Source organism: Heliconius melpomene, chromosome 21 (assembly GCF_056956725.1).
Source record: "Heliconius melpomene rosina isolate 202511_hmr_F chromosome 21, ASM5695672v1, whole genome shotgun sequence".
NCBI lineage: Eukaryota > Metazoa > Arthropoda > Insecta > Lepidoptera > Nymphalidae > Heliconius > Heliconius melpomene.
The window spans coordinates 250,103-262,672 of record NC_140409.1 but is presented as its reverse complement, the minus strand read 5'-3'; the positions used below and the strand labels follow the sequence as shown (position 1 = coordinate 262,672).

General features: G+C 46.5%; 2 protein-coding genes across 2 annotated transcripts; both read right to left on the bottom strand.

Moving 5' to 3' along the window:
- Positions 1-646: 646 nt before the first annotated feature.
- LOC146526717 (uncharacterized) lies at positions 647-1,450 on the bottom strand. Its single transcript, XM_085206085.1, has one exon. The coding sequence runs from the start codon at positions 1,448-1,450 to the stop codon at positions 647-649; it is 804 nt and encodes a 267-aa protein (XP_085062211.1).
- A 7,245-nt stretch (positions 1,451-8,695) lies between these two features.
- LOC146526716 (uncharacterized) lies at positions 8,696-9,337 on the bottom strand. The gene has a single exon (XM_085206080.1). It carries the CDS (start codon positions 9,335-9,337, stop codon positions 8,696-8,698), a length of 642 nt encoding a protein of 213 aa, XP_085062206.1.
- Between the last annotated feature and the right edge of the window lie 3,233 nt (positions 9,338-12,570).

Genomic DNA, 12,570 nt, shown 5'->3' with positions numbered 1-12,570 from the left:
AGGATAAAATTGTGATGCAATCACCGCTACACATTGAACACGAAAAGGATTCTACAGTATATCATACAACCATACCAGTATACGAAATATTATTCAGTGCAGGTGCACTCATCATTTTATTACAATATAAAAAGTACAAGAAAATGGAGATAACCCAGAAGATCCTAAGGAAGCGAGTACTCCGGCAACTTTTTCACTCAACATTCTCAAATAGTTGCCTCTCTAGGGGTGGAGGAGTTACGGAACCCTAACCCTACGAATATGCTGACGTACCAAAGTGACTCGCCTGATCTCGGGCGACCACCCAGCGATTTCTTCGAATTGTCCAATGCACCTGTGTTTTAATTCTCGTAATTATATCTTATTAGAAGTTAAAAACACTCTTTATTCTCACTTCGATTAAAGCAGTCGTTAGTTTTAAGATAATTGTATTAATATATAATTAATAATTATTCGGTTTTTTTTCAATCCCTCGACTGCCGCAAACGTAATTAAATAATTAATATTAATATAATAAAATGATTTTAAATTAATAAATAAATATGGGACATGTAAATATATAATTAAATATTAAATAAATAAATTAGAATTAGTGGGAGTAGCCCACATCACTCCCCCCCAGAGAGCGTCCTACGGGCGAAAGTAGTTAGGAAACCGAACTACGCGTCCAGAGAGGGGTTTTTTTTTCTTCCCGAGTTGTAGTAGCAGGAGTCTGAGGATTTGAAGAGGGATCGGGAGTTGGACTGAGCTTGTGGCTGTAGGGAGGAGTAGGATTTGGATCTGCAAGTACGTATGCAGGTTTAACGCGATCGATCGATACAGTCACGTGTTTGCTCCTAACCATGATTGTAAATTTTTTATCATTTCTCTCCAAAACTTCAAAAGGACCAGAATAAGGAGGTTGTAATGCACCTCTAACTGAGTCATTCCTGAGAAAGACATGGCTGCACGAACTCAGATCCTTGAATATAAAAATCTTATTTTTGCTGTGTCGTGCAGCTGGTGACGGTCGCAACTGGGAAGCGAAATGTCGTATTCGGGTGGCAAAGTCAGAAAGATCTGTGCTTTGTGGAGGTGTGGGGTGGAAAAATTCTCCCGGAAGCCGTAGCGGCTCTCCATAAACAAGCTCAGCGGAAGAAGCTTGAAGTTCTTCCTTGAATGAGCTCCTGATTCCCAAAAGAACTAAAGGCAGTGTGTCATACCAATTGCTGTCCGCATGACACATGAGAGATGCCTTCAGCTGGCGGTGAAATCTCTCCACTAAACCGTTGCAGGCTGGATGATACGCGGTTGTACGGCGATGTTTGAATCCAATCATTCTTCCAAGATATTGGAAGAGCGTGGATTCAAACTGCCGACCACGATCAGTCACTATATCATATGGACATCCAAATCTGGATATCCATGATATAAGTGCCTTGCCAACGGTTTCAGCTGTCATATCTGACATTGGTATCACCTCAGGCCATCGTGTAAAACGGTCTACTATTGTAAGACAATAGCGATAGCCTTGTGATGGGGGTAGGGGTCCAACTATGTCTACGTGAATGAAAGCAAATCTCGCTCGAGGTAAATCGAACGTGCCTAAGGGTGAAAATACGTGACGATGCACCTTAGCTTTTTGACAAGCTAGACATTTTCGAGACCACTCTCGACAATCCTTACGAATAGGTATTCGTAAGGATTGTCCTTATGATATGGCCAGGTGGCCAGACAAAGCGCTGCGCTGCGCTAGCTTAGCTGTAGCATTGGCACCAGGGTGGCTTAGGTTATGTAAGTTGTCGAAGAGCGATTTTCGTAATGTTTTGGTAACGAAAGGTCTGGGTGTCTTTGTGCTTACATCACAATAGAGCATAGTTGGACTGTTAGGGAGTGGGAATTTTTCTAGGCGGAGCGATGAATCACCATCTAGAAGTTGATTAAGCTCAGGATCTGAGCTTTGGGAAGAAGCGAGCAAGTGGAGGTCGATAGGCATTTGCAGTTCATCGATACGTGACAATGTATCGGCGACAACGTTGTCCTTACCGGAAATGTGTCTGATATCGGTGGTGAACTGCGAAATGTAATCGAGATAGCGATACTGACGAGGCGAACAGTTTGCTTTTCTCTCATGAAAAGCAAAACTGATTGGCTGATCAGCTGATGATCAGTATTAGATTTAGGCTTTTATTATAAATAAACTGTAAGATTTCTTTTAAGAAAAACTTTTATTTCTCCACAACAATTACATTCAATTTAGTATAATCACGTTCTCTTACAAAGATAGTGGCGCCGATGGCCAACTTAAGAACTAAAACTTTCGTTCAAAAACTTAACTTTAATACTCCCACTTAAATTTTATAGTACAAAGTCTATAAAAATTTACACAAACTTCTTCAAAAGTTACAATTTATTTAAAATACTATCTCTATTAATTTCAAACTTTGCTGCAGGCAATGATTTTGTGAGAAAGTCAGCAAGTTGACATGCACTTTTTACATATTTTATTTGTATTATATTTTCTTCAACTTTTTCTCTTATAAAATTATATCGTACATCGATATGTTTCGACCTTTTGTGATAGGATTATGTATAAGCTTAATGGCACTCTGGTTATCAATAAACAGAGTAACTGAATTTTGTGGCTGTTCAATATCATACAAAAGTTGTCTAAGCCATAAAATTTTTTGGCTGCTTCACTAGCTGCCATATATTCAGATTCAGTGGTAGACAATGCCACAGTATTTTGTTTCCAACTGGCCCAGGTAATAGGCCCCCCATTGAACATAAACACATATCCTGTATTTGACTTGCGCGAGTCTAAATCTGCTGCAAAGTCTGAATCACAAAAACCCACTAATTCAGATCTATAATTATAAGTTATACACATATCTTTACTTTTTATTAGATAACGAATTATTCTTTTTACAGCATTAACATGGTCTTTACTGGGATTGTTTATGTACCGGCTTACTATGTTAATAGCATAAGCTATATCTGGTCTACTAACAGACGACAGGAACAGTAATGCTCCCACTGCTTCTCTATAAGGAAAATCAGGGACAAAGTCAATGTTTTCATTTTTAGTCAAAATAACATTACTATCAGTAGAAGTATTACATGGATTTGCCTGTGACATACCAAATCTTTCTATTATTTGCTCTGTATACCGTTTTTGATGAATAATTATGCAATCAGGCAATTTACTTATTTCCATGCCAACAAAAGAATACAAGTTCAACACTTTAATCTTAAAAACATTTTTCAGATCATTTATTATAGCAGATAAAACAGGTTTGTTTTTTGAAAATAATAAAGCATCATCAACATATAATATCAAAATGACTTTATAATTTTGGAAATTACCAACAAAGATGCAATTATCTCAATGGCACATTTTAAAACCATAAGTTAATAAAAACGACTTGAACGTTTTGTTCCAGCAACGAGATGATTGCTTTAAACCATATAATGATTTATTTAACTTACATATGCTTCCTGATGCAGCCTTGACACCCTCGGGGACTTCCATATACACATCCTCAGCAAGCTCTCCATACAGGAAGGCAGTTTTCACGTCGAACTGCTCTATTTCATAATTTTCTCTTGCTGCTATACTTAATAAAATTCTAATGGAGTCATACCTTACCGTCGGTGAGAATGTCTCCTTGTAATCAATATCTTTCACCTGAGCAAATCCTCGAGCACATAACCTAGCTTTATATCTATCTATGCTTCCATCTTCATTTCTTTTTATACAAAATACCCATTTAGAGGTGATAGCTTTCTGATTGTCTCTTTTTATTATGGATCAAGTATTATTTTCATAATGGGATTGCAGCTCTTCTAAAATAGCTTCTTTCCATTTATCACTATCATTACACTGCATGGCTTCTTCAAACGTTATTGGAGTATTGAACTCTACTAGGTTTGCCTCATGAATTCTATTTCGTCTTGGTCTCAGTGTAATGTTACGTTCTTCAATATCTTCCAAAGTTCTACTTGGCTCATAAGTTTCATCATTCTCATCATAACAACTTTGCAAACTGTCATCACTTTGAGTTTGCTCTAAGCTTCTTGGACTAGACTGATCCACTGAAATTTGCTGTTCTGAGCTCATTGGCTCTTCAGTTTGAGTAGTTCCATTTTCATGTAGTTCTTCAATAGAAATTATTTGGATTTTCTTACCATTTTCAGTTACAGTCATGTTGTTTTCATTGAATCTTACATTTCTTGATATAGTTATTTTCTTTGTTTCAATATCAAACATTCTATAATTATACTGGTCATATCCTACTAAAATCATTTTTTTACTCTTTTTATCCAGTTTCTTTCTTTTTTTATCAGGGACATGAACATATCCTTCTGATCCAAAAACTTTGACATGATCAAGACGTGGTTTCTTACCATACCATAGTTCATGTGGTGATAAATGTAATGTCATCTTGCTGTACTTGTGATTAATTTATATAAATTATGTATTGTTGGTATTTGAACATTATAATTTATATAATGTTCAAATACCAACATCCCAACGGTACCCAGCGCAACACCAGCAACTACGAAGCCGCCAAAAACGCCACGCTACCCGCCCCTAGTGGTAGAAGAGCTCCCGAATTGGACTCAACACTTTCGGGCGCTAAAGATGAAACTAGGACGTGCCCCGAACGCGCGCCCCTTTGGCAAGGGTGTTCGCTTCTCACCGGAATCCGTTGAAGAATACCGCGTAATCCAGCGGTATCTCTCCGACTTGGAGAAGTCGGAACAAATCTCGTGGTTTTCATACGCTCTACCGGCGGAAAAGAGTAGGAAGATTGCCATAAGAGGGCTGCCGGTCACGACGACTCCCGACGAGATAAGCGAAGCTCTCCGAGAACTCGGCTTCCAGGCCGAGTACGCCCGACCGATCAAGGCGAGGAAGGGCCGGCCTGGATGCATCTTCCACGTGACGCTCACTAACACCCCGAATCTGATACCCGGCATATACCAAATTACTGAACTACTGAACATGCCGGGTATCAAGGTAGAACCCTGGAGGAGTAAGCGGGGCCCGGCGCAGTGCCATCGCTGCCAGGCGTTTCGGCACTCTAGCCACGGATGCCACCGACGCCTGGCCTGCGTGAGGTGTGGGGAAGAACACCTCGCGCGCGACTGCCCGCGCCCGCTCGAAGTACCAGCTACCTGTGCGAACTGTGGCGGCGCGCACCCGGCCAACCACACCGCCTGCCCACAGTTCAAACGCGAACTGCGCAACAAGAGGGCCGGCACTGTAGCCCTCTCCCAAGCCGACACAGCACGAAGGGCGAAGAAAGCCGCCGCCCCCAGAATGGACGACAACACGGTGGAAGCGGAGAATGAGGCCACCAACCTCATGGCACCCGCTAACCCGCCCTCTAACAAAGGAGGAAGACGGCCAAAGAAAAGGGGAGGGAAGAGAACGAGGAGGCAACAGGAGCAGGCCGGTGCCTCGTCCACCAACCCCCCGCCTCCCACTACACGCACCCCCGCAGCCGCAGCCCCCGCTGCAGGCACCACCGCAGCCACAACAAGCACACTGCAGACGCAGGCCAAGGCGCAGCCTGCACTCATTGCCATCGACAGGGCTCTTGACACCCTCAAAAACGTTCTCCTCGCTCTGAGGGAAGGTCAAGACCCTGTCCAGTGTGTTATGGAAGGAATGAAGAACCTGCTTACCATTCACATCTAAACTGAGAATCATATACTGGAACGCCCGGGGGCTGCGAAGGAAGATGCCCGCCCTCCGCTATATCCTGCGCCAACACAACGTCGACGTCGCGCTGGTGAATGAAACCCACTTGCACCCGGCATTCTCCGCTAGCATCGCAGGATACCATGTCCTGCGGCTGGACGCCACCGGTGAGAACGCGTTCAGGGGCCTCCTCGTTGCGACCCGCAAGAATCTGGTTGTGCATCCGCTGCCCGTCATCGACACCCAGTCACTCCAATCACTGGGTGTCGAAATCCATCACGACGACAAACCACTGAGGGTCTATGCTACGTACCGGCCGGGCAACACTCGCCTGGCCGTCGACGTGGTACAGCAGCACTTCACCAGCAGCACCCCGACTCTGGTCGCGGGCGATTGGAACGCGCACCACACCGCCTGGGGTTGTCGCTCCACCAACCAGGCAGGGCGATACCTGTACCGCGACGCCCAAAGGCTCGGTTACGAAATCGACGGCCCTGACGAGCCCACACATTACTCCGACAACACCAGACACGACCCCACGACGATCGACTTGGTCGTGCACAGGGGGTTAGATGCAATAGACCTTGAAGTAATATCGGACGCCTTCGGATCCGATCACCAGCCTGTCCTTGTCTCACTTGAGGGCAGGCCGACCCTCGCCAGGGGCCCGCCGTCCGGTGGTCGGATCTGCTGGGAGCGCTTTGAGGGCGCGCTCCACTCCATGCAATCCCCATGCAACGAACCCCTCATCGACGCAGCAAGTATCGACCGCCTTGAAAGCGCCATAGTGGGCAACATCAAGGACGCCATCGACACTGCCACCACTCCACCTAGCCAGCGCGGACTCCCTCCCACACCCAGGTGGATAGAAGATCTCATCCAAAAGAAGAGAAGAACCCGCAAGTTGTGGCAGAAAAACAGGGACCCTGCCACAAAAACCAAGCTGAACAGGCTTATTGACCAAGTCAGAGTCGCCCTTGGCGACCGAGAGGCCCACACATGGGAAGAGCGGATCTCCAAGGCATGTGAGGACTACCCCTCACTGAACAAGCTCAGCCGCCAAATAATGAAGAAGAAGCCTCCAGCCCGCCCACTACTCCATCAAGACGGCTCCCTGAGATACTCCTCAGAGGAGAGAGCCGACATGCTGGCGGATTATTTGGCGGCCCAATTCCAGCCGAATCCCAGCGAGTGCCCAGTCCTCCATGCCGAGGTCGAAGAGGAGGTGAAGACGCGCCTCTCCTCACTCAAGGCCCTCACTGCTCCTGATCCACCATTCTTCTCACCTTCGGCCGTGAAGAAGGCAATCCGGGGCCTCAAGCCCAGGAAGGCTCCCGGAACAGACGGAATCACAAACAGCGCCCTACGCCATCTCGACAACCGACTGACTGCAGCAACGGCCAGACTCTTCAGCGCCATTCTGCGCCTGGGTTACTTCCCCCGGGCGTGGAAGGAGGGTCTGGTCGTGATGATCCCGAAGCCAGGGAAGGATCATAGGAAACCGGAGGGCTACCGCCCCATCACGCTTCTGAACGCCATCGCCAAACTGTTCGAGAGGATGTTACTCCCACTCCTGCAGCCGCACCTGCAACCGCGGCCCGAACAGTTTGGCTTCCGAAGTGGCCACTCAACCACGCTCCAAGTGGCCCGAGTGATCCACTTCGCCGCAGCAGCAGCCAATAGGAAGGAGAGTGCATGTGCAGCCTTCCTGGACGTCGCCGGCGCCTTCGACCGCGTCTGGCACCCAGGCCTTCTGACGAAGATTCTCCGTACCGGAACCCCGCACCACGTCGTCGCCGTCCTAGCCGCCTTTCTCGACGGCAGGACCTTTCGCGTCAGAGTGGAGAGTGCAGTTTCCCGCAGCCACCTGATCGCCGCCGGGGTACCACAGGGCAGCTCACTATCCCCTGCCCTGTATGCCCTCTACACGGATGACATCCCGCTAGAGCAGGGCTCGACGTTGGCGCTCTACGCCGACGACATCGCCCTGCTCGCGAAGAGCCTGACGCCCGTCCACGCCGCCACCAAACTCCAGCGAGCACTCGACTTGCTCCCCCGCTGGCTGTCGGAGTGGAGGCTCACCCTCAGCGTGGCTAAAACCCAGGCAATCTTGTTTGGAGGCCACCTGAGATTCCCTCCTCCGCTGCGCCTGCTGGGTGAGCAGGTTCCCTGGAGAAAGGAGATCACTTACCTGGGCGTAACCATTGACAGGAGGTTGCAGATGTCCAGGCAGGTGAAGAAGGCCGCTGCTGCTGCCAAGGTGGCGTTATTCCACCTCCGCCCGCTGCTGCGCTCGAAATTACCGCTGCGCACGAGACTTGCCCTCTACAAGTCCTACGTGAGGCCACACCTCACATACGCCGCCCCGGCCTGGTACGCGCTCGCAAGTGCGCCCCAGCGCAAGGTCCTACAGGTGGTCCAAAACGTCGCCCTCCGGCGCGTCACCCAGGCTCCCTATTACGTTCGGAACACCACCATCCAGCGCGACCTCAGAATAGAGAGCCTGGAGGTACACATCGGCCGGCTCGCGCGCAACGCATACAGCCGCGCCGATGCATCGGACCACCCACATCTCCAGGACATCGCGCCATGGCATTCCAGGCCACCGGACAAGATGCGCCTACCAAGGGATATCCTCACCCTACCTAACTCCGCCTCCTGAGCTGCCCCTTCGGTCGCTGGTCGCCTAAGCTGGGCCTCTCACGGGTAACCGTGAGTCTCACCTGGCTTGGCTGACCGCCCAGGGGGCACACAGCTCATCCCTTCACCACGACTCCCCCCCCCCCCCCAGTTGACCCCCCAGTTAACCCGATTCCCCCTTGGCTCCCAGGCCATCCCCCAATGACGCGGCTATCGTAATAGCCGCCGCGAGACACCGCAGAAGAAGGGCAACCGCCCTGTACTGTTTCCCGGCGCAAGCGCCGGACGAATGAAATCCACTTAGCTTTGTAGAGTGGTCCTTCACGAAGAGGCGACTCGCAGAGGAGGGGCAATCGTCAGTCGCCATCAGCGACTGCCCCTGGAGTTTCCCGCTTTGCCAAATTCGCATGGTTTTACACACTTTGTTGCATTAGACCCAAATTTTGCATGGTACCAGCAAATGGGGTACTTTCGGTGACTAGATTGCGACCTTATCCTTTGCTGCAAAGTGGAACGATGATGAGGTGATGAACCGCGAGCCTTCGGACGATACGCAGCCCGAGTGTGTTCTTCCAACTTCAGTGCTAACTTTTCCACCATATTTTTAAGCTCAGCAATCTCACTGGGCGGATGTACTGGCGCAGTAGTCGATGTTGATGCAACATTGTAAGGTGAAGTAATTTCCTGTATTTTATCTGCCAAATCCGATAATTGTTCTAGGGTGTGGGTAGTTTGAGACGCAAGGACGGTTTGAATATTTTTCGGTAAACGGTTACACCAAATCGTCTTAATAAAATCTTCCGGCACCGAAGGTCCTGCTAGGTCTTGAAGGTGTCGCAAAAATTGCGAGGGCTTCCTGTCCCCAAGGTCCTCATGTGTGAGTAATTGTTTAACCTTCTTTTCTTGAGAAGCAGTAAGTCGCCGAATTAATTCCATTTTAATTTTCTTATATTTATTTTCCGTTGGAGGGTTAATGACGATATCTTTTACCGCTTTCGCATTCGTCATGTCCAGGTTAGTTATGACATGAGTGTACTTAGCATGGTCGTTGGTAATACAGGGTGAGTCATATTGAACTTTCCGGTTTTGGAAGGACGTTGCACGAAGAAGGGAAGGAGTAGAAGGGTGGGGATGGTGTCATTAGACGCGCCATGACATGCAGTTTTAGTGTGAGCAATGGCTTGGTCGGGACAACATCGTGCGTTCGTAGTTGAAGAGTTTATTAAAAATGGCGGCTACGTGATCACAACACAGCGTGCGTTCCGTTTACATTTTGCTATTGGTCGACGTGATCCCATTCCCACTGGACCAACAATCAGAAATTGGGTATCAAATTTTAGAGCAACATCATCAGCATTAAAAACAAGACCACAAGGCCGAATTAGGACGTCAACGTCAGCGGAAAACGTGGATAGAGTGCGGGCTTCAATTCAACAATCCCCTCGGCGTTCTGTTCGGAAACATGCCGCTTCACTAGGATTATCTTTCAGTAGTGTCCGCAGAATACTGCATAGAGACCTTAAATTTCACCCATACAAGATTCAGGTAGTGCAAGAATTAACAGTTAGAGACTTAGACACACGAACAAATTTATGCCGCGACATTCAGCAGATCCCCCGCACTGCTGTTTTGATCTTCAGTGATGAGGCACATTTTCACCTCGCCGGAACTGTCAACAAACAGAATTTTCGATACTGGGCTGAGAATAACCCACGAAACCTACACGAACGACCACTTCACAGCCCTCGAGTGACAGTGTGGTGCGCTATTGCAGAGTTTGGTGTGTGGGGTCCCTATTTTTTTGAAGAAGATGGTCAAGTCGTCACAGTTACCTCTGCTCGGTATTGCGACATGCTTGAAACTTTTCTGAAACCGAAATTGGAGGAATTAACGCAGAATCATGACAACGATAACATCTGGTTCCAACAAGATGGTGCTACAGCCCATACATCCAGGCGTTCAATGGAAATCCTGCGACAAATGTTTCCCGGTCATCTCATTTCTTTGCGAGGTGACGTTGGGTGGCCGCCGAGATCACCTGATTTAACCCCCTGCGATTTCTTTCTCTGGGGTTACCTGAAGGAAAAGGTGTACACGCATCGTCCCCGAACCATCGATGAACTGAAGGCTGCAATCACGGAAGAAATCAATGCTATTCCGCTGAATATGACTCGACGAGTAATGGACAACTTCCGGGAAAGGCTTCAGCAGTGTGTGGTCAATGGAGGTAGACATTTACAGGATATCATTTTTAAAACCAACTAAATTAAAACTGCATGTTATGTGCTTTCAAACAATAAAATAATTTTTACTGCATGTCGCTTTGTTTTTAATACACACCTTATTGAAATCGGAAAGTTCAATATGACTCACCCTGTATTATAATTATTGAATTGTCCTTCTAATAACGCAAACCATATCTCAGGATCGTCCGCAGAAAATTTGTGGAATTTTAAAATTATTCCGACATCCCAACGACGAATCGTGTCGTTCACTTGGCACACGCACCTTACGCGTGCGACGGACGGTGACGTGGTCCGCGCGGTCGTCGTTACCTGAACCGGCGGTTTTAACGGATTCACTGCTATCACTCATTATGTGCACTGTTCGGGGTCACCAGTTTAGTGGTTGGTGCGGTGATTAGTAAAAATAAATAGTCTTTTACTACACAAAATATTTATTGCATTTACAACAATAGTCCACACATAAATAGTCCACACATATAAAGAATAGAGAAGGAGTAAGAGTGAATAGCTAAAATATGAGAACGTTGAAAATAGTGACGTAATTAATTAAATGGCCGATAAAATAGCGAGCGACAAGGGATCCGCGTTAGTTGGACGTTTGCGACTCACTGGCTGGTGATTTGCGTCTAGCGACGATCTAACGCTAACGATCACCTGTTGACTAAAATGACGCCGCTCGCCTAATGTAGCAATTACATTATAGTAAATTAAGTTTTTAAATAATATGAGAGTTGTGTGTTTTGTATAGGAAATAAATAAATAATTTTGTTTTAGAAATAATTAATATTAATATAATAAAGCGATTTTAAATTAATAAATAAATATGGGACATGTAAATATATAATTAAATATTAAATAAATAAATTAGAATTAGAGGGAGTAGCCCACACATGTTAAGAAAATGGTGTTTAGATTTATCATTTAATCTTGTAATAAAGGAGTAAGGAATACCATCCTCACCTGGACTGGTATCCTTCCGTTAAGACGTTTTTAAGTTCTTCAAAGGAAAAAGGAAGATCCATTTCCTCCGAAGATTCAACCGGCGTGGATATAAATAAATCTTGGGATGGGACAAAAGGACGGGCCAATTTGTTTGCAAAATCGTTGAGCCAAACAGAAGGATTATTGGAATTGGGACTGCTGACATTGTTAAGAGATCGGCGAAATCTCTTAACATTTGTCCAAACAAGGGAAGAAGAGGAACGAGGACTAAGGGATTCACAAACACTTATCCACCCACGTTTTTTCTTTTTCCAAATGCAATTTCTACACTTCGCATCCTTGCGTCTGTAGTCGATAAAATTTTCCATAGTCATACAGGCTGCGTATGACTCCTCGGCAGATGTTCGCCGAAGGACAGAATCAGAGCATTCCTGATCCCACCAGGGATTGATATGCATCCAATTCTGAATGGAGCGGTATTTGGGGATATGTAGGTCAGCAGCAGACATAATAGCAGAGACAAACCCTTCATAGTAAACAAAGATACTCTCATAATTACCAGACTCAGAAAGATTGCACAACATGCAATCCACAGAGTCGGCGCACTCGTTCCAGTTGGCCTTTTTCAAATTAAATCTATGGGGAAGGGAAGGACTAAGAGTGTAAGGAAGTCTATTATTTAAGGACAGCAAAATCGGGAAATGATCACTACCATGGGTAGATGGAAGTACAGACCATGATAGTTGGGAAGCAAGAGAAGGAGAAGATAAGGAAAGATCAATAGCAGACCTAGGGTTCTGATTTGGATTAACCCTACGAGTCGGTGATCCATCATTGAGAATGCAGAGATCCACATCACCAATCATGTCCACCAACGAAGGCGAAAATCCATCACAGTAGTAACACCCCCACAAAGTGTGATGGGTGTTAAAATCACCCAGGACCACCACAGGGCTAGGAAGCGAAGAGATAATAGACTTAAGCTGTAAAAAGATGGAAGGGGAAGGATGGGGGATGTAAACAGAAAGGAAGGAAATACCAAGGACCCTCACA